The sequence below is a fragment of the Cataglyphis hispanica genome, chromosome 11 (assembly GCF_021464435.1).
Source record: "Cataglyphis hispanica isolate Lineage 1 chromosome 11, ULB_Chis1_1.0, whole genome shotgun sequence".
Classification (NCBI taxonomy): Eukaryota; Metazoa; Arthropoda; class Insecta; order Hymenoptera; family Formicidae; genus Cataglyphis; species Cataglyphis hispanica.
The window spans coordinates 5,314,003-5,341,621 of record NC_065964.1 but is presented as its reverse complement, the minus strand read 5'-3'; the positions used below and the strand labels follow the sequence as shown (position 1 = coordinate 5,341,621).

General features: G+C 41.1%; 2 protein-coding genes and 1 long non-coding RNA gene across 5 annotated transcripts; 2 read left to right on the top strand and 1 right to left on the bottom strand.

The window, feature by feature from the left end:
• Window positions 1–1,086: 1,086 nt before the first annotated feature.
• On the top strand, window positions 1,087–19,964 carry LOC126852630 (muscarinic acetylcholine receptor DM1). Of its 2 annotated transcripts, XM_050597595.1 has the most exons (7): window positions 1,087–2,018; window positions 2,110–2,153; window positions 11,314–12,338; window positions 12,547–12,829; window positions 13,401–13,527; window positions 13,782–14,081; window positions 14,312–19,964. In XM_050597595.1, the coding sequence occupies exons 3-7, from the start codon at window positions 11,870–11,872 to the stop codon at window positions 14,933–14,935; spliced, it is 1,803 nt and encodes a 600-aa protein (XP_050453552.1). In that variant the 5' UTR covers window positions 1,087–2,018; window positions 2,110–2,153; window positions 11,314–11,869; the 3' UTR covers window positions 14,936–19,964. The 2 variants fall into 2 exon arrangements, with proteins under 2 accessions (XP_050453552.1, XP_050453553.1); XM_050597596.1 differs by lacking the exons at window positions 1,087–2,018; window positions 2,110–2,153 and having other exon boundaries at window positions 12,547–12,826.
• On the bottom strand, window positions 18,803–27,611 carry LOC126852628 (neuronal PAS domain-containing protein 4B). 2 transcript variants are annotated; one of them, XM_050597592.1, is made up of 9 exons: window positions 26,354–27,611; window positions 25,722–25,903; window positions 22,868–22,929; window positions 22,651–22,740; window positions 22,298–22,474; window positions 22,037–22,221; window positions 21,837–21,943; window positions 21,539–21,692; window positions 18,803–21,369 (listed from the first exon to the last, which is right to left on the bottom strand). In XM_050597592.1, exons 1-9 carry the CDS (start codon window positions 26,362–26,364, stop codon window positions 20,316–20,318), a joined length of 2,022 nt encoding a protein of 673 aa, XP_050453549.1. In that variant the 5' UTR covers window positions 26,365–27,611; the 3' UTR covers window positions 18,803–20,315. The 2 variants fall into 2 exon arrangements, with proteins under 2 accessions (XP_050453549.1, XP_050453550.1); XM_050597593.1 differs by lacking the exons at window positions 22,868–22,929; window positions 26,354–27,611 and having other exon boundaries at window positions 25,722–25,817.
• LOC126852646 (uncharacterized) lies at window positions 22,086–25,877 on the top strand. The gene is made up of 5 exons (XR_007687858.1): window positions 22,086–22,226; window positions 22,319–22,464; window positions 22,656–22,782; window positions 23,310–23,530; window positions 25,750–25,877. It is a non-coding gene; the product is annotated as an uncharacterized LOC126852646 (long non-coding RNA).
• Window positions 27,612–27,619: the final 8 nt, after the last annotated feature.

Here is a 27,619-nt window from a genome sequence, read left to right as displayed (position 1 = left end):
CGCGGAGGAGTCAGAGTGCAGTGCCGTTTGTCGTTTCCCTCTCTCTGTCTTTCTCTCTCTCACACTATTCTATTTCTCTCATGCTCTCCCCTCTCTGTCTCACTCGCATAGCGTGCACAAGCGTACATTGAGTTAGGTACATATACGCACACTTGCACACGTCCTTCTCTCCTTCCCACCCCCCTCCTATTTCTAATATCGTACTCTTTTTTTCTTTCTCTTTTTCATACTCACATAAGTTTTTCCCATCACTCTTTCTTTGTTTCTCTATTTGATTCTCTCTCTTCCTCACCCTTTTGGTTTCTTTCTCTCTTGCATCCCTCAACCAAGTTAGTCGGGCAAAACCATCCAAGAGAAAAAGAGAGAGAGAGAGCGAGAGAGAGAGAGAGAGAGAGAGAACAGGGTTAAATTACCACCCTCGTTTGAGAAGCGTTCTTGGTCCACCACCACTATCATGACTACTACCATCGCAGTCAGTCTTTACTCCGATTCCGCGCCAGCATCATCGGCTAGCTCGCGATTTACGTGTGCAGTAACCCTCTGTGTTTAACGCGGTTCCTCTTACGCGCACCCTCTCCTCTCATCCTTATCTTTACCGTATCTTTCTCTTACTTTTTCCCTCTTTCCTTCTCTCACATTCTCCAAGCGAAATCTCGATCTCTTTCACTGGATTTCATCTACCCTTTCGTCTCGCCACCCCTATCCAACTGTTTTCTTCCTATCTTTCGTAAAGCACGCGTGAATGCACGCCACGTCCCGCCCCAAGCGTGTAAGACCGCGTTAAACTATGCGTGTGCCCGTATACGCGGCTGTCAGTCGGTCGGCGACAGCCTAACGGGTTCCACGCGTACCGCGAGATAGATCGTCGGCTTCGACGACGGGCTGTCGCCGTCGATCGCACGAAGCGGAGCAGCAGTCAGCATCAACAGCGATCCTCGTCGGCGAGAAATAGCGAGGACCTTTCTCGACATCGTCCTCGCGATGACCGCGCGCCCGGACCGGTGCTCGTCCTCGCACGAATCCCATCATCGGTGATACGGGGGCATGCCGCGCGCGCGCCGATTACACACGACAGACATGTGAGTGCGAGAGCGCCTTCTCTCAGCCGCCCTCCCCCCGCCACCGCCGTCGTTGCCATCATCCCCCGCGCAATCCTCCGGCCGAGAGGCACGGCGAAAAAACGGAGCTTGCAACGCGCGCGCGACTCGCGAGAGAGAAGGATCCCGTGGCGGTCGCTCACAACCGTGCCGACGAGGGGTGGTCGCTCTTGAAGAGGGAGAATCGGTCCTCGCCTCGTCTCGTCTCATCTCGTATCGTATCGTATCGTATCGCATCACCTCGCCTTGTCTCGTTCGCGCATCGCCACCGCCACCGCTGCCGCCTCGCTCCAGGAACACCGAGAGAGGAGGATGCGTGACGCACTCGACACGGGCGAGTATAACTCGGAGGTGTAGAAGGTGACGGCTCTCTCTCCCTCTTTCTTCCTATGTGTGCGTGCGTGCGTGCGTGCGTACATGCATCTCTTTTATCTTTATCTCTCCCTTTCTCTATATTCGTTATCCCATCATCGCGATTATCGGCCGGTGTTCTCGGATCTCTCGTAGACCCGAGATCGGTTTCGCTCGTGTTGGGCGGGTACGGCAAACGAGCACGCCGCTGGATGAGCCACCCTACTTTTCCTCGGGGTGGTTTACTTTATCGGGGCTACCTGGCTCTAGTCGCATCACGTTCCGTCGCGTCGCGTCTCTCGCTCGGCTCGGCACGGGTCGAGAATCTTAAATAACGCGTTTACGGCGGGCGCGTATCCTCGGATGAAATCAATTCGGAATCGGAGCGTGTGCGTGTCGGGGTAAATCGAATAAGTGACTTGTAGGAGTGCGGGGTTGCGTTCGAGTACTTCTTTCGATGCCGAGAGTGTTTTTTTCGCGCGCCAGTGCTTTCTAAGAGCCGTCCCTTAGATGTGCGGCGAGATTCGTAATGAGGAGAGTGGACCTCTCTTTCCCAACTTATTCGTCATGGTGCGCGAACGGACTTTGATTTAAATATTCCATCGATGATGGAAACGAAATAAACAGACGTGGTCGTTTATGGTATTTTTTTTCTTTAAAGGTGTTACGCCGTTGAAAACAAGAAGAGAAGCATATTGACTCAGAGTAAGATCTCGCCACGCCAATTGTTCGAAAGTAATCATCCATTCATGTAGATACTTGCATGAGAATAATTCTTGACATTCATTATTATTTTAGAGAATACGTTAAAATCGATAGATCACATACAATACAGATACAATCGTGTGCATTATTATCGTACGCTTTAACTACCTTGCGCTTACTTTACCTTAGGTACATTTAATTAATTTCGACTTTGCCGCAAACTCGCAACTAAGTTTCCGTCACAACATCCGTTTGCTGTAATCGTCATAGCTTAATTCGTGTCGAAGCGATTCGTTTCGCAAAAGAGATGGCGCGATCTTTTCGCTAATCTATTACACAATCGACGACATGGGAATATTGAAATCGCCCCGTTTCCGCGGATGCAATAAGTCGCGTCGGTTGTTTATCTATAAAAATGCACGCGAGATTTTTCCGCGTTATTGACGAGGGGCATGGTACGTGAGAGTTTTTCAGTATACGAGGGATTCGAGAATAACCGAGGAAGGAGCGGAGGATATCGTTTTTCATTAAAACAACGTGCACCCGAGTCGCTATTTTTCTGCGGCTGTGCGCGTGTACGTGTGTCGACTTACAGGTTTGTGTCTGTCGTGTATGTACATGTATGGGAGGGCATTTATGTACATAACCGAGCGAGATATTGCATGTATAAAATAATAAATTAATGGACATTCGGATTTTTTTAGCCGAGAGAATATTTAAATCTAAAACTTTTATTCTTGTGTGTGTTATCATATTTGATTGCAATCGTATTATACACTTGTATTTTCTGGCAAGTTGTGACAATTGCATAAAGGTAGTGATTCTATTTTTGTTTCGTTTAATTCGTGTTTGTGACATTCGTATTTATAATGGAAATTGAAAACAAAAGATTAAATCTTTAATTGTTTTAAAAAAATTATTGCGATTGTGTGTCATAAAGCTATTGAAAAAATGCAAACATGATTTAGATACGATTGTAATAGCGAAACGGGATTAAAAACAATGCGTATCGACGAATTTCGATCTATTCGATATCGAATATCACGAACGAGCCAATTGCACACATTGTATGCATAAGAAAGGAAATGATTTCTCGAAGCAAGCACACACATTCGCGACGTTTACCTTGCCGTGGGCGGAGTTGCGCTTCCGCTTGTAATTCGTGACTCGCGATCGGTATCACGATGCGCACACTTCCAGCTTTACGTAAGATTATTATAGCGTTCTTATCGTATCGCCGTCGTTATGTCACTTTTGTCTCGAATCGCCGGTAGAATTCGCCAATTTTGTCCGATACTTTGACAGTATCGAAATAATAAATTTTTTTAGACATAAAAAAAAAAAAAAAACCTGAACGATAATTTCGTATTTCGTATTCTATTTATGATACCATAATATTATTCGTTTTCTTCCTTGCTCGAAAATATTTTAATTATTACTTTCGATTATTAACGATATTTTCAGGAAAACATTTTATAATTAATTGTGACATTCGCTACCGAATAGATAAATATTATATTATCGATATCTTCTTAAAATTTTAAAACGATAAAGAGATACTATACATCTAGAAATCGCAATGCGAAGATCGAATCGGAGGATGCAACATTTCGCGTGATGTCAGACTGCAATTGCAGTTCCGGTCACATCGCACGAAAGCTTTGAATTCCCTCGGCCCGACCTCGCATTAGGTCCTTTCTTTTCAGCTGCACTTTATTACACTTTCTTCACTAAGTGAAACGGTTGTAGTTTACGCTTGACAGAGAGAAACGTGAGAGGGAAGGGGAAAAAAAAAGAGAAAGACGAGTGTAGACAAGTGCGGAAAGTGGCAGCCGAGGAGAGAACAGACCTATTATAATCCACGATAACAATCTGTCGCCTGTCCCGCCTTTCAGCTGAGTATGACAGCTTCCAGCGATAATAATAATATTCTCTATGCAATTTTCGCCTTATCGAAAAGCAAAATATTTCGTTAGCTTCAGATCAGCTAAATCTTTCTATATACTTGCACAGCGTAATCTGTGATAGGAGAGTTCGAAAAAGAAAGTATATAATTCCTGAAAATATATATTTGCGTGCAAAAAATTGCAGTATTTGTATATGTACATCTCATATTCGAGGCAAATATTATTTTGTTTGGTTTTATGACGTTTTGAAAAAATCTATTAACGTCTCTTAACGTTAGTTTTTAAACCGCGTCGACGAAGGGACGAACGGACATGTATTTTAATCGCGATTGCTCGGCGAATCGCTCGCTACATGTGATGTTCCATCAGGAAATAGAAACGCGAGAGTTCGTCAGTCTTCTGCAGTATTTTGAAAGAGAGAAAGAATAATGCTCCGACCTCGATTCTACGCGTCCCGAAGGTGTTTGCTTCGTTCTTCTTTGATGCGAAGGCGAGGCTTTGGCGTGATACTATAAAGGGTGTATCAGAAATCGCGCACTTTCTCGCAATCGTGGATTCTGGAAGATCTTCAGAGTTGATCTGTTTTTTATCGAGAACTCGCTCGGAAGATTTAAGATTAGACGAATTTTATTTTGCTATCTCATTTTTTAGTTCTACCTTTATAATGCATTTTTTATTATATTTTTTATAATGTAATGTTTATTTTTTTTAATTAATTCAAAAATTTTATTTATTTTCATCGTCTTTTTGCATCATGTATGAAAACGTTATCGGATAAATGTTCTTCAAAGTTCTTGCGCTAAAGAGAAAAGCCAACTCAAAATTCTCGTCTGTGGAGTAGATCGCAACCGGGCGCTTCTTCGATGCACCGTGTATATCGACGAGAAATACCTGACCGCCGACCATGTGTTATACTCCTGTACCGAATTAGGTTGTACATACATCTACCGTTTTCTCTTAAGAGACATCCCCGACCTAGCTACTGTCGCCGTAGCTATCGCCGATATATAGTCCACCTCATCGTCAGGTATGGCGCGCGTTAGAAGTAATTCAATCGACATGTCCCATTTATGTCTACTAGCGAGCAAAATGTAATAAAAGCCGCAGTGGTAATAGCGAATGCCACCTGTTTCACCCTGGGAAAATGGGGAGGCATGCGCGACAATTGATACGCGATTTCTTTCCCTAATCGAAATCATTTTTTTTTTTTTTTTTACTCTTTAATCCTACATATCTTTTGATATAGAACGATGTAAAAAAAGCGATATATATTTTTAATGCACGACTGTATAATTACGCCAAAGCCTCCGCCCAATTTATTTTCCATTTGCTAAATTCATATTATAATCAATATGACTGTTTACATTAGCACAATCAAGTATTAATTGAATTTTGGAAGCGAAATGTTTTTCGTTAAAGAGAACGCAAATATAGGCCGCGATAAATTTTATTATATCTGTTAATAGTGCATACAATTTTTTTCATTCGAGATGGAGACAAATGTTTAGCGCGTCCGACAAGTAGGGCTTTATTATTACGTACCTCCGTAACCTTTCCCCGAGCGGGAAACAAAGAAGTGTTCTTCATTAATGAAATATCAAAGGTTATTAACGGCGGTCTCGCTACGCTACTCGATAGACTTCGATTTTCGAAACGCGGTTTCCGCGCGCATGTCCTCGAAGAAGAATTTTTTTACATCTGGAGATCGGTTGACGTTAACGACGGCCGTGCATGATCGGGGACAGCCCGTAAAAATATGCACGGCGCAATTTACGCGCGTGCAAGGAAAGAATGTATGTTATGTGTATGTATATATATATATATATATATATATATATATATATTTTTTATCGGCAAAAAGAACAGCGTATCGGAAAATTTATTTATAGTTTAACTGTGTAGCGGCCGGGACAACCGTAACGACGGCTGGTTCTGTAACGCCCCGTAATAAGTAGATTGATGTATATAAGTGGATCACGACCTTCTGCTTTTATTAGTCTTCAACATGTTTTTCGTGCGAATGTTTGTCCTCGTATGAATAGTGCGTTGTCAATTTCGCGCGCGAGACACTGCGAGATCGCATCTCCTGAAGATGTGCGATCCCATGAAAGCCGATGGAAAAGATCAAGAGAAAGAGAGAGAGAGAGAGAGAGAGAGAGAGAGAGAGAGAGACTTTTGTTAATACCACGCGACTTAGACTTAGTTAGCCGCAATCTATCTCGGATCACGTATCCCGATATATACGCTCGTAATAAAAGAAGCGGCGCAGGTCGACCGAAATCGATAGCCGATAAAAGTGTTTACATTATTACACGTGGTTGAAACATTATTTTTACATTTTCCGCGAGCCGGTGCATTTTTACAGATCCTTGTCGGGATAAATATCTTTACGAAGCTCAATCGTGATCGGCTTTATATACGATAGAACGTCGCAAAAATATAAAAGAATGATAATTTTTCTCTTCCACGTTACTTTTTATATCCTTTTCACATATTAAAAAGAGAGAGACACACAGAACCACACACAAATTTATTTTCTTTTGTCTCCTTATATTAAGAAATATTTCATAAAATGTTCAAGATATATTCGATCAACTTTGCGAGTAATTGTATATTTATTTATTTTTATACGCGAGAACTATGATATATTCCGCGCGCGATATTCTCAGCACGTGGGAGCCGAAGAACTTCAACGTCCGATCGCACGATACGGCGAGCATTGTGCATTACGTATTATTAGACGCATCCTGGCAGCGAATAATCGCGAGCGGCCTACCTATCCACTTAACGGAGAACATCGCGGACAGAGTGACGTAAGCGATTTTAATACTCATCATCCACCGTATATATGGACGTATATATGGATGCGCGAAGTAGATCTCTTTTAAAAGATCCCTCGCATTGTCCGCGATGAATACGGACACACGCGCGCCACGCAGTTATCTGCACGTGGCAACCCGTAGCTGTCACTGTCACTATTATTTTAAACGGCATTATGGCCGTTTCTGTAATACCGCGTGGTCTCTCGAATACGATAAATGCTAAAAGTGCTTTTGCATTAATGCGAGAATGACTGTCATAGTTTCCGTTTCCATTGTAAAATTGTATACCGAGACTGAACTTTTAGCGACTATGTTTAAGGATTTAAATTTAGCGATCAATATTTATTGATATCACATGTCAATTTGCTTCTCTCTCTCTCTCTCTCTCTCTCTCTCTCTCTCTCTCTCTGTTGTCAAAATAATATAAGATGACATCGTTCTTGTTTTAACTACGTTAAATATATATTCTTTTGACAGTTTGTTCTAAATCCGAGACAAAATCCTCGAAATCGGCTTGCAATGTATTAAGGTAACTTTGTTAACGCGATTTTCCAGAATCGCGTATGCTGATAAAACGTATAAGTCGTCTGGGCGTATTAACAAACTAATTAAGGCCAGTGTTCGTTATACCGAAGCACGCCGTTAACGAGACCGCGCATTTCTCTATGCGTTTCTATATTTATTTATGGAACAGGTCACACGTGAGAGACGGCGGTGTAGGGTCAGCCAGTTACTATCCCGAGAGCAAGAACATCCCTCTCCCTCTCCTCTCCTCTCTCATCGCGTTATAGCACCTATTCTCCAGCGGATCGGATATCGCCGCGAGGCGTTGTAACAATAGTTACACTATTCTGACACGGCTCCCTGAAATGAACCCGATGCCGACGGGGACCGAAGTTTTTCCGCTCGAACGCATAACCGCTTTTATGACCGGTAAAACCGGGAACGATGGGTAGTAGAAATCACGCGTGGCGCTTAACTATCCGTGTTAATCCTCCAACGTTCGCATACGATGTGTTACAAGGTCGATCGACATTGAATGAGAATAATTTTTCATTCTTCTATAATTAATAATGTTTTTATTTTGTAAAAAAGTGCGAGCGTAATATCAAAATTGCAACTTATATATCTTTCGAAGCCACCTTATGGTTATATGTATTATTTCTTACAATAGCGAAAAGAAATATTGGATTATTAATGCGAGACCATTTTATCGTAGCAAAAAAAAAAAAAAACCGCAAAATCTTTTTAAAGTAACGATAGCTATCGCCAACTTTTTGGCAAGCATCCCTGTAAGCATTAAATGCTCTCGTCCCGGGACCATCTTTAACGCTCTGTTACACTTTGATAGCATTACCGCCAGACAATTTTGAGACACATGTTTACGTTTCTTGAAATTTTTATTTTATTTTGTACTTGTCTCTGATTACGCCGTGCAAATAGCAACAGAAAGAATCTGTCAATAAAGGAAAAATTACCAAAATAGGCGAGATGTCCTAAAGGGTATTTTTGTTAAGAAATTCGCACGTTCTTATGTAAAACGAGGCTTCTATCTAGAAGGATGAACAATTCAAAGTCTTGTTAGACGGCGTAAGGTAAAAATTATAAGCCCGCATCGATTTTCGAACGACGTCCCGTCACTCGCTTCCGATTATCTCGAGGCGGACACGACGCTGTTCGACCTTCGCAAACGTTACGAGAGAAGCTCGATAACCGAGTTCGCGCCTACTCGTCGGGCGAGAAACACTGTCGCGGAAACGTTAATACGAATAACAGCGAAGTACGTGCGCTTTTGTTCTCGCGATAAATGTCGGCTGGCGTAAAACGCCATTGATTCAGATACGTGCGTTGTAATATCATTGATTCCTCGGCAGCTCCTCCTGTTTTCGAATAGAGAAATCAATTTTATAATTGGGAATAATACTCGCGAATATCAATTAAACCTGACGATTAAAAGAAAAGCGTATTTTGTGCATAAACTCTAGAACGAAAACTTATTTATGTTCTTAAAAAGATATAACACGGATATAAAATTATATAGAGACGATTATGTAGAGAAGATAAGATGTAAACGGAGTACTTAGCTCTGTCTTTACGTAAATATTTTCAAGATGATTTCTTAGCTCGAGAGAAAGCTAAAAGCGCTTTTGCGCTCGCCTTTGATATAAATGTAACTCTACAATCCTAGGGGAGGAAGGGCATTAATCCAGTATTCGCAAAGCTCCCGCATAAACTTGTATTCGCAAATAATTTTAATATCGCTGGCGTTTCTATAATTACAGACGTTGAGCATGCCATGCGCACTTAACGGGGAGGTAATCGCGTTGCACACCTGGCGCAACATGCATCCTTCCACGCCCTTGCCGCAGCAGCAGCTCGACCGCCTCGCCAGGGATATCGAACTGGCCGCATTCGATGAGGAATCTGTCGCAATTATGGCAGTTATCGAGTACGTTATTTCCCATCATCCTTCCCACTGTCCTTTCGCGGCAACGTCGGAAACTCTCCGGGAAATTTTCCGAAGGCAGGGAATCTTCTTCGATCGTTTATTTGTCAAAGAGACTTAGGAGAGGAGAGATGAATCCGAAGAATATTCCTTTTTTTAAGTCACTTTTAATTTCAAACGCAAAAGGACGCATTTTATTGCGATAAAATTAATTTAAAATTAAATATAAGATGAATCTTGATTACTAGTTCTACTTTCCGAATCTTAATTTGCGAACGATTTTTCCTTTCCGATATGTATCAGTATTTTTGTTAAAGAGAACCGGACGAAAGGATACGCTTTTCTAAATTCTTGAATCTCTTTTTTTAACATCTGATGTAGAAATTAAGAGAATTGTCGGAACGAACGAGGAGGGATTGAAAATTATTCATTAGCGTCTGCAAATGCATTTTATTTGCTCCGTCTTTGTGTGCTTTATGCAGTCTACGCTTATAAATGTCAGCTAATTGTGCAAATTAACAGACTTGACGACGATCCTTTCGGATCTAATTCATGACAGTCGCAAAATTTCCTACGAGTGTAAGGCCGCCTTTACAGAGCAAGTGATATATATCCGTAATTGAAGCGACGCCGCGCCTCGCCGGTTGCATCAAGATCTCGCTACTGCAAGAGTTCACGTCTTTCTTCAAGGGGAAGAGTGTCCGGAACGCGATCGAATTGTGTGATTCTAGACGATAACAAGCCCGAAACTTTACATTAATGCTCTCGCCACTCCTGCAATATTATCCTGTGTAAGACGCGCCCATTGCATTGAGGAACTTCGCGTTTTTTCTTTTTTTTTTGAGCGCATATATAATTTAATTATATAATTATATATAATATTGTATAATAATATAATTATATATATATATATATATATATATATATATATATATATATATATGTGTGCATACATATATTCGATTCGTACTAAGAATGGCGAAGACAAAATAGACAAATTTTTTATAATAATAAAATATAATTTGTCAATAATAGGAAGAATGTGCAGAAAATCACAATAGTTCATGTTTTCGTGGAACGCAAAAATTCGGGATCGTCGTTAACGAGAAAAAAGATCTGTAATTATCGATAATTTATTTTCTTACTCTTAAATTCTTGAGCTTATATCCGCGAAGCGAATAAGGCGCGTTATACATTCGCATCGCGGATGCTTGATGCGGAATGACGATTCTTTTTTTTTCCTTTTTTTTCATTTCTTGCATATATGTCGCGTCTTGTTTGCGAGAGGAGCAAATAAGTAGCTCGTTAAAGACAAAGTAGGTGCGATTTAGGGGAAAGGGCGCGACTTTTGCGCGCATCCAGCGTCGGAAACGGAGTGGAAGCCCCGCGGCATCGGTTGCTCTTTTCACGGTTTACCTGTCGTGCCAAAGTACGACAAAAGAATTCTTTCTCTTCTTCCTTTTCCATCTTTTTTTTTTGCTTCTTTATTACTGCTAGAATGCCTCTCGGTGTGCGCGCTGATGGCGGATTGAGGATTAAGACGGCTCGTCTGTCGAGCGAAACAAGATGCGAGCACTCGTGTGTTGAGATTACACAGACAGCTGTGTCGCGAGAAATTAATCCAAAAGGATGCGGAGATTATTTCTTCTTTTAAATAAGAATTTATTAAATCACGCAGATTCATGTTGGTATTCATTAATTTTTTTTTATTATTGTACAGAAATAAATACATAGAAGCATTTCTATAATTGTCTCACGCAGCTTTTTGATGCACTATTTTAAATTCTCTGTTAAATAAATATCTATTTAAGTAAATCTATCGAGAAAAAAGTGAAATATACATATATATTAAATATTCGTAAAAAATAAATATTAATTGCATTAATATGATTTCGCGCATTAATATGATTTCATTAACGTTATCCATTTTATTATTATAATTATTATATGATTTTTTAGTATGTCAGCTCTATCTTTGCTCGCAGACTCAATGTCTCCGCCCAGAGGAGCAAGTGTGGGATGTAGTTGACACTACCTTCCACCTAGCGAGAGCACGACGACGACGGAGGTGGAGAACGAAGAGGAGGAGGAGGAGGAGGGGGACGAGGAGGACGAGGACGAAGACGAAGAGACGGAAAAGGAGAAGGGAAGAGATCGCGACGGTAGTCGACGAAAACGCTGTACGCCGGATTTCCGGTATCCCGAAGAAAAGGACCGGAAGCGTGGCGTTCGCGCGTTCGCGCGTACGTTCGTGCGTACGTACGTGCGTGCGGGCGGGCGCGCGAACGAGCGCGTGGGCGAACGCGCGCATGGTAAAGGACGGGCGAGAGTGAGGTGGGTTTCGCGGAAGGGTGCCCCGAAGATCAGACTACAGCGGGAAACGCGAAGGATCGTTTGCGAGAGTAACAGAGGGATCGTCCGCGCGAACCGTATCGGTCGCGGAGCATTGGAACGAGGATAAGTAAGACGCGATTTTTCGGAAACGATACAAAGAGAAAGAAAGAGAGAGACAGAGAGAGGGTGAGAGATAGTCCGTCAGACATGAACGTTACTCCGATGGTGGAGATATCCGACAATGACAGCTACAACGGCACCAACGGTCTCGACTGCGGCGGTCAGCCCCATCCGTATGCGGTATGGGAGCGTGCGATGATAGTGGTGGTCGCCGTCTTCCTCAGTCTCACCACGGTCGTCGGCAACATAATGGTCATGATATCGTTCAAGATCGACAAGCAGCTGCAAACGATCTCCAACTATTTTCTCTTCAGCCTGGCAGTGGCCGACTTTGCGATCGGCCTAATCTCTATGCCCCTCTTCACGCTGTACACAGTGCTCGGTTACTGGCCGCTCGGGCCCCACGTGTGCGACACGTGGCTGGCCCTCGATTATCTCGCAAGCAACGCGTCGGTCCTTAATCTGCTCATCATCAGCTTCGACAGATACTTCTCCGTCACGCGCCCGCTCACCTATCGAGCCAGGAGAACGACTGCCAAAGCCGCCGTCATGATCGGTGAGTGTCACAATTTACAGTGAAATGTACCATGTGAAAAAATTTATATATACTAGTCACATTTTGCGACGATGATTTTTATATTTTAACGTTTATTATTCTCTTGAATTTTGTTGCAATGAAATTATACTATATGATGAAGTATATTTAATATGCTTCAATGTATAAGATCGTACAGAATTATTATTCGTTAAACTGTTTCCGCCAGGGTCCGCTTGGGGTATATCGTTGCTTCTTTGGCCACCCTGGATCTACGCGTGGCCGTACATCGAGGGTCAAAGAACCGTGCCAAAGACCGCGTGCTATATCCAATTCATCGAGACGAACCACTACATCACCTTCGGCACGGCCATCGCCGCGTTTTATGTTCCTGTCATGATAATGATAATCTTGTACTGGCGGATCTGGAAGGAGACGGAGAAACGGCAAAAGGATCTGCCGAATTTACAGGCCGGCAAGCAAGATGCGAGCAAGCGCAGCAACTCGAGGTGGTAACTAACGCTTTCAATTGTTTCTCCCTCCGAACTTATCGTCAGCACGTCACCAAAAAAACGCAATCGAATCCCCTGCACAAGAGAGATGGTAATATATTGCTCCACGTGGAGGATTGACCTCCCCCCTTAGCCATGATTTGATGTGACACAGGATAGAGATGCACCAGTTAATGAATGGTTAAGAAGTATTGTTAAATTATTCATTTTTTTATATTATGATATTATTTTACTCACACATACACTTCTTATCCCTTTGAATATTAAATGGAATACCTCAAATTAGATGCCCTCCTCTTTTTGTTACTTTGATATTTCCTATTCCTATTTGTTTGATTTTAATACTTGTTCGAATTTTGTAAATCGTTTTGTATATTTACAGATTTCGTTATTTATTTCGATGTTTTTTATACTTTAAATCTTAATATTGATAAGAATATTTTTTAGCAAATCAACATAATGAACATTCTTTTCGGCAACGCGATTTTATAATTAGTGTCTTTTCAAATATCGCGAAGTCGAAAAGACTATTGCGATTTGAAATATGCTTATTGTGACATTTTTCATGTAGCGACGAAGCTTTAGATATGGAGGATGGTAGAAGACAGCGAAGCGAGTCGAGTACCGGGGAAGACGTCTCGCATGCCACGCACATCGCCGTTTCCTACATTGATAAGCACTATCCGCAATACAAAAACGTAAGTAATGTTTCCTTACCTCGCACTTATTTTAGAAGCGCTATAAAAAAATCAAAACTCTTTATTTGCATGCAATCTTTGCACAATTAAAAATTTATATTTATTATTATTTTGTAGCATCTTATATCACTCTTCATATTTTCACCGAAAAATGCAAAATTAATTTTGCATTATTATGAGGCGCAAAATCACGTTCGCCGATGCTAGTTTAATCATTGTCGCTCGATTACAGTTTTTTGTTTTCTGATAAACAGCACAGGCCGTTTTCTTGGACCTGGCTGAAGATGTGGTGCATCGCGTGGTGGCACAGCGGACGGGAGGAAGAGGACGACGACGAGGATATCGCGGGACCGGAGAGCAGCCGTACCGGACCCGGCTACGAGGACACGCTCACGCCGCTGTCGGCCGAGACGCCACTTCCTAGCACGGTATCGCGATGTCCCTCCCTCAGCGCGATACAGGCTACGGGAATCGCCCTGGATAAAGTCGCGGCCCAGCACGAGTACAAAAGGTCGACGCGGCCGCCCGATCTCAAGACTATCTCCAGTGATTCCGTACGTAATGCTCCTATTCGAGAATTAGAGCATGCGAGACATTAGCATTATATATTTTAAAAGGGGATAATTATACTATTTTTTATCAAAAAAAGTTAATATCGCGTATAAAAAAATTATAATTCTCTTAAATTATTATTATTCTGTTATCTTAATTTTATTATTTTACGATTTAATCGCTAAAAGAGACTATTCAAGAACCGATAGTACGCGTCTCCTTTTTTTTCCAGGTTTATACGATTCTAATCAAATTGCCGAGCAATGGCGGCAAGTACAGCGAGGGGCCGAGCATAAAAATGATTCACGACGAGTCTATGTCGATCCAGCTGCACAGCATGATAGAGGACAGCGAGGATGACGGTGGTGGTAGTGGCGGTGGCGGCCTCACTGTCGGCAGTGCTAGCAAAGTTTTCCGTCTCGGCGGCGGACCGAGCCCGTCGACGGTGATGAGGAGGCCCTCGCAAATGCCGGACATCAGAATACCGTTAAACGCGAAGAACATACCAAAAGTACTGACGACGGGCAAGGGTGTACTGAACAAGCCACCGAACAAGAAGAAGAAGAAATTACAGGAGAAAAAGGCCGATCGTAAGGCTGCGAAAACGCTGTCGGCGATTCTGCTCGCGTTCATTATTACGTGGACCCCGTACAACATCCTGGTACTCCTCAAATCCATCACCGCCTGTTCGTGGTACATACCGCAGAAATTGTGGGACTTTTTTTATTACCTTTGCTACATCAACAGTACTGTAAATCCGGTGTGCTACGCACTGTGCAACGCGGCTTTCCGCAGAACCTACGTGAGGATTCTCAAGTGTAAGTGGCACAGCAGAAATCGCGGCACCACGGGATGATATCAGTAACCGATGCGTCCTTCAATCTTTTCGCATCGGTCCAATCCCCTCCACGTGCTTCCATATCCCATAGAATTGGAAGTCGATGACCGCGCGTTTGCGCACATATACACATACGAGCACACATACACACACTCATATACATACATACGCAATGCTGCATTATTATTATTATTATTATATTGCCGTTAATTTTTCCTTCTTTTTGCGCATTTCTTAGTGCGCACGAAGAAATGAGGAGACCGGCAAACTGCCGCAAATGAATTTGGCGCTCACGACTGCCAAATCACCCTGTTCCTATCGACGTTGTTCGAGTATGTTCGGGCCGCGCATCTTTCGAGTCCTGATCGCCGGATCGCGCGCGACGACAATGTCCGATCGGTCACTTGTGCACTTTTGCCACGTAGAAAAACTGACTTCGGATTTTCCTCAAATGTGTTATTTTTCTCTCGTGTGATATTCAATTACTATAACGAGAGAGATTAACCCCTTGATGACCGTGTTTTTATCATTTTTACGCTGACAAATCAGGTGCTATTTTTCACAACGGAAATTTGTTAATCATTATTAATAATTATGTAATAATCCGGTTATTCCTTGATGTGTAACATCTCGGAGTTTTAATACTTTTTCTCTCTCTAATATAATTATGTTATTGTATAATTACATTGATGTTCATTGAAATATAAAAAAAATAACGAATTTATGTCTCCTCGTCGGGGGGTTAACGATATGACACACCGATCGACGTGAGCGAGTCCTTATTTGTTCTAATCGTGTAAAAACAGTTTGTGTGTTCACGATATTTTCGCGGATAATCGAATTTCGACGATACCGATATCGATTGTCTATTACGGGTCGCGTGAATTGTTAATATACTGCAGTGATTCTTAATCTTTTTTTGGGTCGCAGATCTTTTCGAGAAATTGAGGGTTCTCACCTTAATTTTGTTCCAAACTTTGAGCGGTTCTGTTGAAAACCTTCGATTCAGATTTCCTCTCCGGAAATGTGATAACATCATTTGATGCTATATTGGTTTTCTATGAGATTTCTAGGAGATTAAGAAAAATTGGAAAAAAATAGAGAGCTATTTTGGGTCGCAGGAATGAAAGAGGAGGACCCGTTTGCGTCGGGAGGGGAAACGCGAACCAACCGTCAACGTACTAGTCAAAACTCACGCAGCTCCGGTCTCCGAGTTTCTCAAGAAGTAACGCGACGTGGATACTGCCATGAATATAACGTTCATTAATATCTCCCCGAATTGCGCGAACTCTATGCGAGTCGCGCGTTCGGAATTACATTATGTATCCGGTATACTCGGTATATCCGGGCGTCCCCCGGCACGGTTCACCATCGTCGTCCGGAAGCATTGCGCTGCTGCCGAGAAATTCCCTTTCCGGGAAAAGAAAAGAGAAGACGATGGCGAATAGCAATGGGGATTTAGACACGAAGAAAAAAAAAGCTAAGTCGCACAAGAACCTATTTAAGTAAAAAAAATATCGAAAGGATAAGAGATGATATATCTCTGTATGTCGTGCAGAGCCGCGACAGGCAATGTAAACACTCGATGTAAATTTTACGACGTAGCGAAGTGTAAAACTGTAAATGAATGTGTTTAAATGTAATAATGCGAGGAGGGAACGATGGGGGTGATATAGACGACGGCTGGCACGGCCAGCGGAGAATACGGGAGGATAATTAGCGATTAGGTGAAACGAAAGAGAGATTAACGCTAAATCGAATTCTTCCGTAAAACTAAAAATAACATTCTAATTATACGTGCCAAACGAAGCTTTAAAAGATTATACCAAGATTAAACGGCGAGAGATAAAAAGATTGACGGAGAGAGGGAGGCGGAAAGGGAGGAACGTCGGAGAGCGTACTTTCGAGGCTACTTGAGAAATGATACCGAAGAAGTATAGTTAATATATAAAAAAATGAAATTAAATAAAACAAATAAAATAAGAGCACTGTGTCGACGAGCGATACACGACTTTAGCGATCGAAGGCTCGTAAAGTAATCAAAGTCAATCGTACGCGCGCCGATATGCCTATAATGACCATCAAGACTGCGAGCTCTTCATTTCGATCAATTTCGCAATCATTCTTCTAATTGAATACATTGAATATATATATTACAGTAAAATGGTACACAATTATTTTTTTAAATACATTTTTACTCTTGTCATTTCGCGCAATTTTTTTTTCACAAATCATGTTTCCAATGAATATTGAAACTAATAATCATAATTTAGCCTATGTAAAATTTATCGCCATTTTCTGAAAATATACCTTCGGAAATATACCGCGAGGAATAAATCTGAAAATATTTTCTCGTCTCTCTGACAACTTTGCGTGTCCTTCACTACTCAAAGCGAGAAACATAATCGCTCCTGCTCAAGCGACGTTCCTATATACGCGTCGGCACGCGCGCGTGCGTTTGTATCTTTGTACAAAATACCCACGCACACTAAACACGCACTTTCGCGCGCGATCAACATTACACATATACACACGGTGCAGTGTCGCGAAAAGTACTCGTGAGGGAGATACGCATTTACGGCCGCATCGTCGAAAATCTTTATGCGTCTTTTCTCGATCACTTATCACTTCTGCGTATAATAATCCGAGAGATTTTCGATACATCTTACCCGGTATATGCGTATCTCGGCGAGAAAAGAACTCGATAACGTCATTTACATCAGGTAACGTTAATCAAGAATGAACCTAGGTACATCAGGTGGACGTAATGACACAATTGCGTCAGTTACGTAATTAATCGAGTACAATTAATCGACGTATAATTTCGATTTATTATTCGAGTACTTTTGATACGAGGATTTGCACTGATCGATTTAAAGACCGTTACGCGAGCGATTGCACCGATAAATATACACGACTTCTGTTTTTTTCAATGTGTGCGACAAACGAACGACGCCAATGTGTCTCTTTTATATAATGATAAATGATAATGAATTTAAAAACATTTTTTCTTTTATAGATGTCAAAGAAAAGTTAAAGAAAGAGATGTCAGATAATATATAATCGAGATGTGTTATACAAGCAATTATCACGTTTGTTAATATATATATATATATGTGTATATATATATATATGTGTGTGTGTGTGTGTGTGTGTGTGTGTGTGTGTGTGTGTGTGTGTGTGTGTGTGTGTGTGTGTGTGTGTGTGTGTGTGTGTGTGTGTGTGTGTGTGTGTGTGTGTGTGTGTGTGTGTGTGTGTGTGTGTGTGTGTGTGTGTGTGTGTGTGTGTGTATCTTTATAGCGAAAGGGTAACGGTACGCGGGAAGATGTGTCTCATACGTGGAAACACTAAGAAGACGTGTATCTGTATAATTTCTCGCGTTTCCCGGCATTTTTGAGCACGTTGCCGAACATACGGGGGAAAAGGAATAACGCGAGTAGGATTCGCGGTGATATTTTTTTACCTTTATAGTTGATTCCGCGCGCGCGATTCGATCTCGATCGTGTTATGCGAATTGCCTCCCGCGAATCTAAAATGCGAACGATAAACGCACTGTACACGTGAGAAGACGTTTTCGTTGCACTCATGTTTTTTTGTGAGCGCGCGGAAGCGATTATCGAAATAGATCGCAGATTTTTTTTGTTAAGCTTATAGCGCATATCCATCGCGAATTTGCGAGAATACTGAAACGATCTGAGATCGCGTCGAGGAAAATCATTGTGGTAAGGGATTGTGTAACTGATATTCTTTATAGAATTCGAGACATTTATACCTCGACATTTTAACGCAGTTTGAATAAAAAATCGGAATTTACATAGGAGTCCGGGATTATATCAAAGGGATTGATTATTTTTGAGGAGTAATGTAATCAAACGGTTGAGAATCTTATCTAAAAAATAGGATTCATTTTCCTTTCGCGCGGTACAAATTACATTAGAATATTTATTACATATTCCTCGGAAAGTAAATGCTAAAGTGTAAGATTATTAATATGGCAATTTTAGCATGGCAAAACTTACAATGTTAAATAAGGAATATATGAGAGAATATAAGGTGTGTGTCATCTCTCTTGTGTTACATAAGAATTCACGTTCCTCGAGGAGTGTCAGAAATAATATAACAGTTTGAGGATACATTCTATAGTCTGTTTTCACACAATGAGAAGTTCGAAAAAAAGTTATCCTCCATCCTGTGTAAAAAGCGTTCACATCCTAATCTATGCTGTCGCGTGTAAGTTTTTTCATTATTTATTTCCATAGCGGAGCATATCTTTAAAGTTCAGCTTTGCATTGGAGATACATTTCGCACAACATTAATTTCGATATTTATTATAAAAGATCCATAAACACGTGCGTATCAAGTCGCGATTAAGTTAACAGATTGCACGCGTATTTATACGTATTTATACGATGTATTTCTGAGCTCCGTGTTGGACCTCCGATTGAAATGTCGATAATAGTTTAATAAAATACAGCAGAGAAACAAGAACTGGTGAAAATTGCTACGTGTGTACTATGCTATGATGATTAACTGCCTCTCTTCTTTATTTACGTATTTCCATAATATCACGTTGAGACGTAATGTAACACACAGCATACACATTGCGTAAAAAAAAAAGAAAAAAAAACTTTCCTTCGACGAAAATGCGTTAAAATGTACAAAGCGAATATATTTCACGATCGTGTGTTAAAATGTAAGAGATTTAGGTATTTTTCAAAAGAAATCTCAAACACATATATAGCGCATGTACCTGGGTATCCTCTTACGACACTGCACACTCATACATATAGTTATATATATATATATATATATATAAATATATATACACTTGGAATATATATATATATACGCGTACGATGCGTGCTATTTATCTCAAAACGAATGTTCTCGCATAAAAGCGTATACCGGAGATAAACGAAACGATGTACGACCTTTTTTTAATCGTAGATTATTGTAAACACCGATGTAATCAGTCTATGTTTATATACGTGTTTTATATTAATGAAGAATTTACGATTCGAGAGTAAAATATATAAGATGTCAAAGAGACAGTGATGAAGAAAATTAAAAAAAAAAGAGAAGATACAAAAAACGAACGCGAGCGTGTAGAAAATTGTGTAACGCGATACCGATAGAGAATTTGGAAGAATATACTCCGTTGTCTGTGACAAAAGCTATGTGTTAGAAAGAGAGAAAGAGAGAGAGTATGACTCTATATCTGAATACCTCTTTTATATTTGTAATCGATCTTTTCAATTCAGACCCCTTTAGATGAGTCCTACTTTATTTTCTTTTCTAATTTCTTTCTTAAATTTTTATATGAAATTTTGTTTTATTAAGAAACTAATCGGTTTTTGACATTTTTTAAGCTTTTATATTACATCTCTCTGCCTTCTGTTTATTTTGAAAAATCCTTGCTGTCATTCTCCGCGGATTGTCCCTTCCTACGTGGTAACTGTAGCGTGATAGGTTGCACCGTGTCCTGATGCGGCTTTCTAGGCTGGATGACGGGATGGTTAGCGGTAGTGGTCGCGACGCTGCCACGGTGGAAGGTGATTTTTAAGTTGGGTACATGCTGCTCGGTGCCGGCCCAGTCAAAATTAAAAATAGGCGCCTCCGAGTGGCCGAGAGTGTCTGAATCGGGCGTGTTGACCGGTGTGGTCGGTGTGGTGATATACGGGCTGAGTTCCTGATGCACCATGTCCGGCACCCTCTGCAACGCATCCGACCAGGCCGGATTGGCACCCCAGTTCTCCAGAGAAATAGTATCCGGCGGCGGCGGCACCGCCGATTCAGCCGTCAATGACGGCGTCGGTGGCGCAATTAGCGTCTTCGTCGGCGGACGCTTGCTGTGCAGGCCGCTGCTGCGTTCCGGACCGCAGCAGTAGTCACGGTCGAGGTCGGTAAGATAATACTTGGTGCCGGGCATCGACAACACGTCCGCGCAGCCGCCGCCAACGTATTGTCCGCCGTGACACTGTACAAACTTTCCTCGATAGCCGGCCAGATGCAGCGAGCTCTTGTGGTATTGCTTGTGATGGTATCTGATCGAATCGTCCAGAGTGTGCTGCTGCTGCTGATGATGATGATCGACGATCGCAGCTTGCACGCTTCTACCTTCGTGTTGCTCCGCACCGCTTATCGACATGTCCACCGGCTCCGTGTCGTCTCGCAACAATCGCCTGCCGGGATAATCCATCGACTGTGCGCTCTTCGAGGCCATGTGCGATTCCGTTTCGGACCGATCCGGATTAAGGGATGGTGAGTGTTGGGCATCAGTATCGTTGGAATATATCCGATGGTATTCTTGAGTTTGATTGATAGCCTGTCCCGCGGAAGGATACGCAATGCTGCGACCTTGACCGCCGGGACAGAGTCCGTAGGTGAATTTTGTCTGAGAGGAATATTGATACAGCCACGAACTGGAGCGCATTACTTCCGCCTCTTTGTCGCTGTAATTATTTATGCATGTATATATATGTACATATGTATGGTATAATCGAAATAATATATTACGTAAATTATATCATTAATTAATTAATTAATTTGATATTAAATTTAGTAATTTATTTAGTAGAGATATTGAAAAGGCTAATTATACACAAACAACTATAAACATACGTGAGCACTTGATTTGTGCAAACGATGATGGGATGCTGGCACTCATCGGAGGTATCCTTGACCTGCAGCACGCAATGTACCCAGAACCATCTCCCAGAGCGACTCTGCAACTTCAGCAGAGCGGTAGTAGATCGCTCTTGATCAGACTGAATAACTAAAATTGTGAGTTAAATAGAAAAAAAAATTTAGTTTTTAAGAAAAATAATAAAATATGTCTTTTAAGCATTGTTGTGCAGTTACTTGTGCGGGAAAATTTTTGTTTTTCTATTTTCAAAGGAATTGTTTTTAACATGCATACCGGTTTGATGTTTGCAGTAAGCGGTTCTTATGGAGTCCCAATGAAGCAGATTGTACCAGGATACATTGAGTAATTCAGCACGAGTGTATTCTAGATGGCTTTCCGCGCTGCAAAGAAAAAACAGAAAATTTTCAGGAAAAAAAAATGGACTTTTGCAAACAATCTAATTTTCTCATATTAATGCCGATATTAGATGTTACGTTTTATCAATGTGCAGGTACTTCATATCCATCGAGTGAATCGTGGTAAAGATATTGGTCGCGCCTTGGACGATGCTCTCTCGTGTCTCTGGTAAGACCACCGGAGTACAGGAAGCCAGGAAGACGAATTCGTTACGGTTGCAAACAGGCACGAACGGCAGGAAGTGACCCTCTACAAGGACTACCTGTGGTGAGAAGCGAATAATGCGATATCCGCAAAAAATGAATAATATCAAAATAAACGGTGGTCATTTTCATTACCTTTTGATCGCCGAATCGTAGCTGCCTGCGAGAATTTCTCGACACATTGATTCGACAAAGAAACAGCCTTCTGTCACTCGGAATCGGACTGTTTCTAGATAATTGATTTTGCACAATTAAATGATCCTGCTTGTCGATCACATCATACACGCTGTCTCCGTGGATGAGTAAGTCCTCCTGAAAATTTTTTATCTCATCGCGATTCGTGTCTCATACGCAACGAATAACGCTTTTTGAGAATGTTTTACGCGCCATTATCCATTACTTTACGCGTCGTTATCCATTACATTATTACATATATATTATTATTGCAATTATTTTACATTTCATTATTATTAACGAAATTATTTTACCATAGAATGCCCAAGATAATCCGCTGCATTTTCTGATATGTACAACAATTTTCCCTGCTGCGTCATCATCATAATAAAACCGGACATTGCCTGAAAAAAAGCATAGATTGTTCCACGGATGGATTTCAAAAGGTTTGTAATAAATATCTAACAAATATAAAAATATAACGATATCAAAAAAAGAAAAAAGTAATTAGTAAACTAAAAACAAAATTACTTTTGAGAACCCTATGTTGGGTGTTGGAATATTGGAGGACTCGGACGGGTAGTTTTTCAGCGCTGAAAAATAAAAAGATCAAAGTATCTGAAAAATCAAACATATAACGTGTGAAAGTATAAATTATAAATTATATTATATTATAAATAAATTACAATCGTATATTTTGTTATTGTTACAAAGTTTGTTTGAAGAAAACAACGTAATATATTTATTACCCGCCGAAGGAAAAGATAAGTCGTTATCGATACATAATCATAATGTGGGTTTAGTGTCGGCAAAAGTGTTGATAGGCGCGTTACTTTTATTTTTATTTTACGCAACGTGAAAACGTGCAAATGCATTCGATAAAGCCTGACAATCTATCGCGACTATAAAAAAGCTGTTTTTGGCCGCATTCGCTCCCGATCGATATCCTAGAAATATAATTCGTGTTTTACAGATGTGACCGAGATACCAGAGTATTGATTGCTCATATGTTGTTCTTACACTTGTGTTCATTGTGTCTCAAGCCTTAATCGCTTGCAATGGTCTTCCAATAAAGAGGATCGCGAGAGAAGAGAGATAAAGGGAGAGAGAAATACCTATTTCAATCTCGTGCTTTTTACCGCGTTCGCCACCCTTTTCGCTCGGGGGTCTCTCGAAAAAGTAAAGGTGAAAGAGGTATGTACCCGCGAACGAAAGGAAGAGGGAGAAGGGTAAGGAAAAATGCGTATGCTAATGCAACACGGCAGCGTTTACTCTCTAACGGCGCTACATGAGACTATAGTATCCGATATACACTGCGAGACAATGAGCGCGAAAGAGAGAAAGAATAAGAGAAAGAGAGAGAGAAGGAGATAGCTAGAAAGGGTGAGGATAGGGAGACGGGGATGGTGGAGAGGACAGAGGAGAAGAAGAACGCGCGAGAGAGAGGAAGGGAGACCAAGACGGGCGGCGAAGAGAAGAAACTGTAGAAAGAGAAAGAGACAAAGAGAGAGGTGGGGGAGGAGTATGGGTTACAGGAGCGTGAGAGTGTTGTTGCAAAGGCCGACAGGTCAGCGGATCACCCGGAACTCGCGCTTAGACTCCGCTGAGTTTGAACGCGCGCCGGCCGATCTTGCCTTCTTACATCGCTTCGCCTCGCTTTGCTTTGCGCTCGGCTTGGCTCGCTTCGCCTCTTCTCTTCTCTCCTCTGCTCTCTCTTGTGGATCTCCTCTCTCGTTATTGGTACCCACCGGGTTTAACGCGTTTTCCCCGCCGTCTTTCTCTTTCTCTCTGTGTCTACGAGAAGCCCTCACAGCCGGGTTACCCGACAGACTCCCGCGCGACCGAATAGAAATTCTCCTTCGCGCGGATTGTTTGAACGCGAATCATCAACCGATTACGACGATGAAGCGAGCAGAAATCTCGAGAAGATTTCAAAAATCGCGGAGAAGATTTGGATTTTCTGAATTTGAATTTGGGAGCGTTTAATTGACGATGGCATATAAGAAATTCTCCATATTATCGATTGTTCTTTATATAGGGTCAATAAAATTTATAGAATCAGATGGGATAACACATTTTGCACAATCTTAGCTTTTTTTACAGATTTTATTACTATCACGAAGTGATGCTTTCCTGAGAATAGACCGAATAATCGAAATAAATATGCGAATAAACAATTAAAAGCGTTCTAATAAAAAAATTGTAATCATTTCTCATCAACGAATTTGTATCGTAGAGATTATTTCGAAACCTCCTTGATATATTTAGCAACAACGATGCTTTCTTTTGCAATCGTGTGCCAACAGTATGTTTTACTTGCCTCTCTTCCTCCCTATTTCTTTCTTTCTCACATGTTGTCTCTCTCTGTCTCACATTGTTAAGACAAAACTCAAACAAGATTTTTACTTACAATTGAGATAATTTTAATAAATATAATTTTAATTTTTTATTGATATAATAAAAAAAGCAGATATTGTTATTAGTAATAATCAAAGTTTATTGCGTTTATTATTTGGTTTATTGTATTTCAGTGGTGACTTGCCACAAGAAATACAAGAGTATTCTTAATTATTGTAAAAAATTGTGTTAATATTCCTATGTGCTACAATATCGAATTATGCTAATTTGTCTATTCAACGTATTTGACTACGATCTATACAATGTGTCCCAATCATTACGTATAATATATAGTACGAATGCGCTCTCTGAAATATCAGAGTACAGAGTACAGACGGTGAATTGCATGGCACGAGCGCGCTTGCCGGCATTGAAGTCTCGGCCGATGGATATGAATTACAGTAAAGATATAGTAATCGCGATACCGCGATGGACTCGCTTTATCGCCTATCGTCATTCCTTATTTTATGAAGCAACAAGTTATAACTCGGCGGATCGCAGCGTATATCATATCACGCATTGGACAGTTTCCTCGACATTATCATATGCCCGAACATTTCGAATCAAATTTTCGAGATTTAATTGTTCTCTAAAAACTATCATAAAAACTATCATGGAAACGTTTCAAATTTTTTTGCTACGTCTAACACTAATATTTAATAAACTATCTCTTGTAGCTATTTTATTATTAGTGATTTATCTTTCTTTTTATGCGTCATGTATGAGAAAATTATGCATAATATTCAACAACTGAAGCTAATATTTCAAACTGCTGCAAAGTTTTTGTATTTATAGCTCAGAACTTTGGAAACTCTCAGCAGCGTAAACATCGTATTTCATTTTTGACATCCCAAATTGAATTTTTGAACAACTACTTTTTCATGAAGATTTCTAGTTCGTAGGAGAAATTTTCTCGTAACATTGAACTATGTATACACACATAAAACTTTAAGATTTAAAGTCGCATGCAAGTTTGCCATTCACGTACCTTGCTGAAAGTAATTGGCTTTTCGCAGGAACACGCAGACCAAGGCCATAAGCTGCAGCTGGGAAAGCCTCTGGCGTGTCGAGGGCGGCAACGGCAGCAAGTCACGTAGATTCGCAATTTCGGCGTTTATCAGGTCCCTTCGTAATTTGCTGGCGCCTTTCGTAGACTTGCTCGCATCTATCCTTCAAGCACACACTGACGTTACTGTCATTTGCTGCTGCACGCGCGTACGACACGTGCGTGACGCGCCATACGACGCATCTGATTTTCGCGCGCGAAAAATCGCTGGTAACACCCACTGAATCCACATTCAGTATTACGACATCTCATCCTTTGACTACGTATCCTTCGATATACTCGCTCATATTTAGATGATCGTGAAAGTATAAAGTCACCCCCGAATCGTGAGAAGGACCAGCAATGATCGAGGGGTTCTTCATTCAATCAAATCTCTTTTTTGTAATTGTATTAGTTTTTATTATTCAAAAACAACGCGAAAGATTCTTCGATTCTGATCTTTAATGCGACGCATTGTATATTCGAAGCGGGTGGTCCTCGCCGAAGTATCGGGTGACAATTTTAACCAGGACAGCGACGGGGAAAAAGATGCTGGTCCCGCGACTGTAACTTACCGATTGAACATATTTCGGTGGCCAGGAAGACATCAGTGGTCTATCACCGGTGGACAGCGAGCGGGAGGACATCCGGGTCGGCAAGTACTCGCGAAACTGCGGCTACGATCTAACATCCGGGTCATAACGCGCTACTACACTGAACACGTGGATGGACTGGCGGAGGCTGGTTCTCCTACCACCACCAACATCGCCACCTCCTCCTGCTTTTGCTTCACCACCATCACCTCCTTCATCGTCCACCTACTACTACTTCGTCTTCGCCGCCTATCTCCCTCTTGCTCCCGCTTATTGTACCGAGGTCTTTCTTCTTTCTCCTCCTCCCCCGCATCGGTTAATCTCTCGGTCTTGCTTTTACATTTGCCAGCTGCATTCACTCGCTCGCTCTTAGGTCACGATCGAGAGTGTGGAGTCCTGGTCTTTCTACCACCGCCACCATCATCGCCACCACCTCCGCTACCGGTTGCATGTCTCTTTCTCTCTCTTTCCTCTATATGCGGTTTCTGCGCGCGGTTCGCGACTATCGCGTGGCTCGGCTTGACTCGACTTAAGAAATTTTCGGGAGCTATTATGCAATTCGGCCGTAATCGAGGTCAAATAGTTGGTCGATTAATAAAAGAATGCACGTCGGTCGTTTGCTATTCAGATTTTCCTATTATAAAAAATAATAAATATAATTGATTAAAATTATATATTAAAATCAGATATTAAATTATTTTAATTAGTCATCTCAAAAAATATCAAATGACAAGAATAAGATATGGAAGAAGAGTTTTATAATATTTTCACCCCTTTTGTCTTTATATATACTTATGTGTGCAATAATTATTATGCGGAAATTTTTGTTTACAATTTAAAGAAAAATTTGCATCTTTGATAATATTATGCTGACGATGGTTATAGAAAAATTAAATTTGAACTTACAAGAATATTGTACATAGATATATATATAATTTGATAGATCTAAAGTCTCTCGAGGCCGTCGGTCATTGCACTCCAGCGAGTGGAAGCCACCGAGCACCCCCTGGTTTAAATACCGTTGCAACTTTGTCGGCATAAATCCTCGTACTCTCTCTTTCTCTCTTTATTCTCTTCCCTTCTTCATCGATAATATTATCAAAGTTTAAGAGACTTACAAAGTTATTTAATTTCTATAATTTTAATGATTAATTTTGCATACATAAATATTTTTGTATAAAAAAATGCCTCTTGTGTTTTCTGAAAATAAATTTTTATTTTAAACGTTTTATGTGTGTGTGTCAGGAA

What these genes read in the sequence shown, in the direction of transcription:
- LOC126852630 (XM_050597595.1), top strand. Translation starts at nt 11,870, where the DNA reads ATGAACGTTACTCCGATGGTGGAGATATCCGACAATGACAGCTACAAC. An exon ending in CAAAGCCGCCGTCATGATCG is followed by an intron (nt 12,339 to 12,546) that starts GTGAGTGTCACA and finishes TGTTTCCGCCAG; the next exon opens with GGTCCGCTTGGGGTATATCG. An exon ending in AGACTATCTCCAGTGATTCC is followed by an intron (nt 14,082 to 14,311) that starts GTACGTAATGCT and finishes TTTTTTTTCCAG; the next exon opens with GTTTATACGATTCTAATCAA.
- LOC126852628 (XM_050597592.1), bottom strand. An exon ending in ATTATCTTGGGCATTCTATG is followed by an intron (nt 22,475 to 22,650) that starts GTAAAATAATTT and finishes AAAAATTTTCAG; the next exon opens with GAGGACTTACTCATCCACGG. An exon ending in TTACTGCAAACATCAAACCG is followed by an intron (nt 21,693 to 21,836) that starts GTATGCATGTTA and finishes TCACAATTTTAG; the next exon opens with TTATTCAGTCTGATCAAGAG.